The 2500-nt window shown below is 50.1% G+C and overlaps 1 protein-coding gene across 1 annotated transcript in view; it reads right to left on the bottom strand.

Annotated features, from left to right (window-relative positions):
* Positions 1-635, bottom strand: part of sra1 (steroid receptor RNA activator 1) — a gene marked incomplete at its 5' end in the record, with an annotated part of 4784 nt that extends 4149 nt beyond the window's left edge. The window contains 2 exons of the mRNA XM_080550945.1: positions 181-289; positions 459-635. Of these exons, the coding sequence (XP_080407071.1) occupies positions 181-289; positions 459-635 (286 nt within the window). The remainder of the gene's footprint in view (positions 1-180; positions 290-458) is intronic.
* Positions 636-2500: the final 1865 nt, after the last annotated feature.

Here is a 2500-nt window from a genome sequence, read left to right as displayed (position 1 = left end):
GTGAGGTTACCTTGTGCTAGTGTGGGGCTAGCTGGCGAGGCTACCTTGTGCTAGTGTGGGGCTAGCTGGCGAGGCTACCTTGTGCTAGTGTGGGGCTAGCTGGCGAGGCTACCTTGTGCTAGTGTGGGGCTAGCTGGCGAGGCTACCTTGTGCTAGCGTGGGGCTAGCTGGCGAGGCTACCTTGTGCTAGCGTGGTCATCCTGCGTCTGACGGGCAGGGAGAGACGCCCGGACCTCCACATCTCCTCCAGGACCTTCAGGCGCCGCGCCACGTCATCACACACCTGCCTCTGCCACACACACACACACACACACACACACACACACACACACACACACACACACACACACACACACACACACACAGGTGAACAGGTGAACAGGAGAAGGTAGAGGTCAGGAGAAGGTCAGAGGTCAGGAGAAGGTAGAGGTCAGAGGTCAAAGGTCAACTCCACCTACTTTGACTGTGTCCCTGCAGGCTGCCAGAGCACCGTTGAGCGGCCCGATGACATCATCGACGCTGGGCTCGCTCTGTGATTGGCCGGCGGCGTCGGCGGAGTCCGAGGGAGGGGGCGTGGCCGTCATACCGCCGGGAGGCGGGGCCGAGGCCAGACACAGGCGAGGGGGCGTGTTCATACCGCAGGGGGGAGGGGCCAGTGGGTTTGTGGGTGGAGTCAGAGGGGAAGGGGAGGGGCCTGGAGCCGGGCCTGAGGACCGGTAGAGAAGAGATTCTTTGTTGTTGTTGTTTATTTTATTCACATTCTGAGAGAAACGAAAGTCAAACCAGGCTGATTCATAAGTGAACAGACTGACTTACACAGCGCCTTTATCCAAAGTGCTTTACAACGGCCTCTCATTCACACACACATTCACACACCAATGGCGGCCAAGTACTATACTAGTACGCCGGTCCGGAGACGATTGAGCCTCACCCAGGATAGCCTTGGGCAGCTACATTGACAAGGCAGCATACATTGACAAGGCAGCTTCATTGACAAGGCAGCTACATTGACAAGGCAGCTACATTGACAAGGCAGCTACATTGACAAGGCAGCTACATTGACAAGGCAGCTACATTGACAAGGCAGCAGACATTGACAAGGCAGCAGACATTGACAAGGCAGCTACATTGACAAGGCAGCTACATTGACAAGGCAGCATACATTGACAAGGCAGCTACATTGACATGGCAGCAGACATTGACAAGGCATCATACATTGACAAGGCATCATACATTGACAAGGCAGCTACATTGACAAGGCAGCTACATTGACATGGCAACATACATTGACAAGGCAGCTACATTGACAAGGCAGCTACATTGACAAGGCAGCATACATTGACAAGGCAGCTTCATTGACAAGGCAGCTACATTGACAAGGCAGCTACATTGACAAGGCAGTTACATTGACATGGCAGCTACATTGACAAGGCAGCTACATTGACAAGGCAGCTACATTGACAAGGCAGCTACATTGACAAGGCAGCTACATTGACAAGGCAGCAGACATTGACAAGGCAGCTACATTGACAAGGCAGCAGACATCGACATTCGTCCAATGGCATTTTGCGTTTCCCGCTTTTCCTGGCACCTGGCCAGTTTTAGGGGCTTGAAGGAACATCGTGCTGCTGGCTTGAGTAACGTGTCGGTTTCGTTCACTACGGACTTAAAATGTCCACAAGCCAACTTTGCGGTCAAGAGGGTTGGCACTTTGGCGGGCAGTGGAGTTAATAACGCGCACGCAGCGGCATTAGAATGTCTGATACAAGCTACGCCGCCTCATAGGCAGCGAGAATGAGGTGCGGCATAGCTCGTTAAAACATTTATTACTTTCCAACTGAAGGAGGAATTAATTTTTTGCAGATATTAATACATATTGATTTATTTATGTTTCTCTTTGTTTTGACTTGTCCGTCGGACAACTGCAGGAGGACGTCCACTTGTCCGAACATAAAATGTACTGGTCCCAGACAAGCAGACCAGACTTAATGTCAAGCCCTTGACTATATAGAGTAAGTAAGTAAGTAAAGCTTTATTTATATAGCACCTTTCATACAAGAAATGCAGCTCAAAGTGCTTTACAACAGGAATAAGAACATAAAGTGAATATAAAAACATATACAAGCATAGAATGAATATAAAAGCAGGGGAAAACAGTCAAAATAAAAGGTAAAGATTTACATTTCTTACACACTATGTGATACATGTCATACATTCATACACTACTATATATTATTTTAGCCTCCTCAGTGAGTGTAGTCACGCTAGTATGGGACCTGCACCTGTGGTACACGCTACCCCACCCGCAATGTACTGCCCTCTCACTTGGTTGCAGGGTATTTCAACCGGGGCCTGGTTACCCCTTAATATCCAGGACCTACTGTCCCTTCCTTAAGCCTAACTTGGATCTCGGCGGGCCTGGTTACCCCTGAAATCTAGTATCCAGGACCTACTGTCCCTTCCTTAAGCCTAACTTGGATCTCGGCGGGCCTGGTTACCC

Source organism: Nansenia antarctica (genome assembly GCF_963989245.1).
Source record: "Nansenia antarctica genome assembly, contig: SCAFFOLD_222, whole genome shotgun sequence".
Classification (NCBI taxonomy): Eukaryota; Metazoa; Chordata; class Actinopteri; order Argentiniformes; family Microstomatidae; genus Nansenia; species Nansenia antarctica.
The sequence above is the reverse complement of the archived record's forward strand: the minus strand, read 5'-3'. Positions and strand labels throughout refer to the sequence as shown.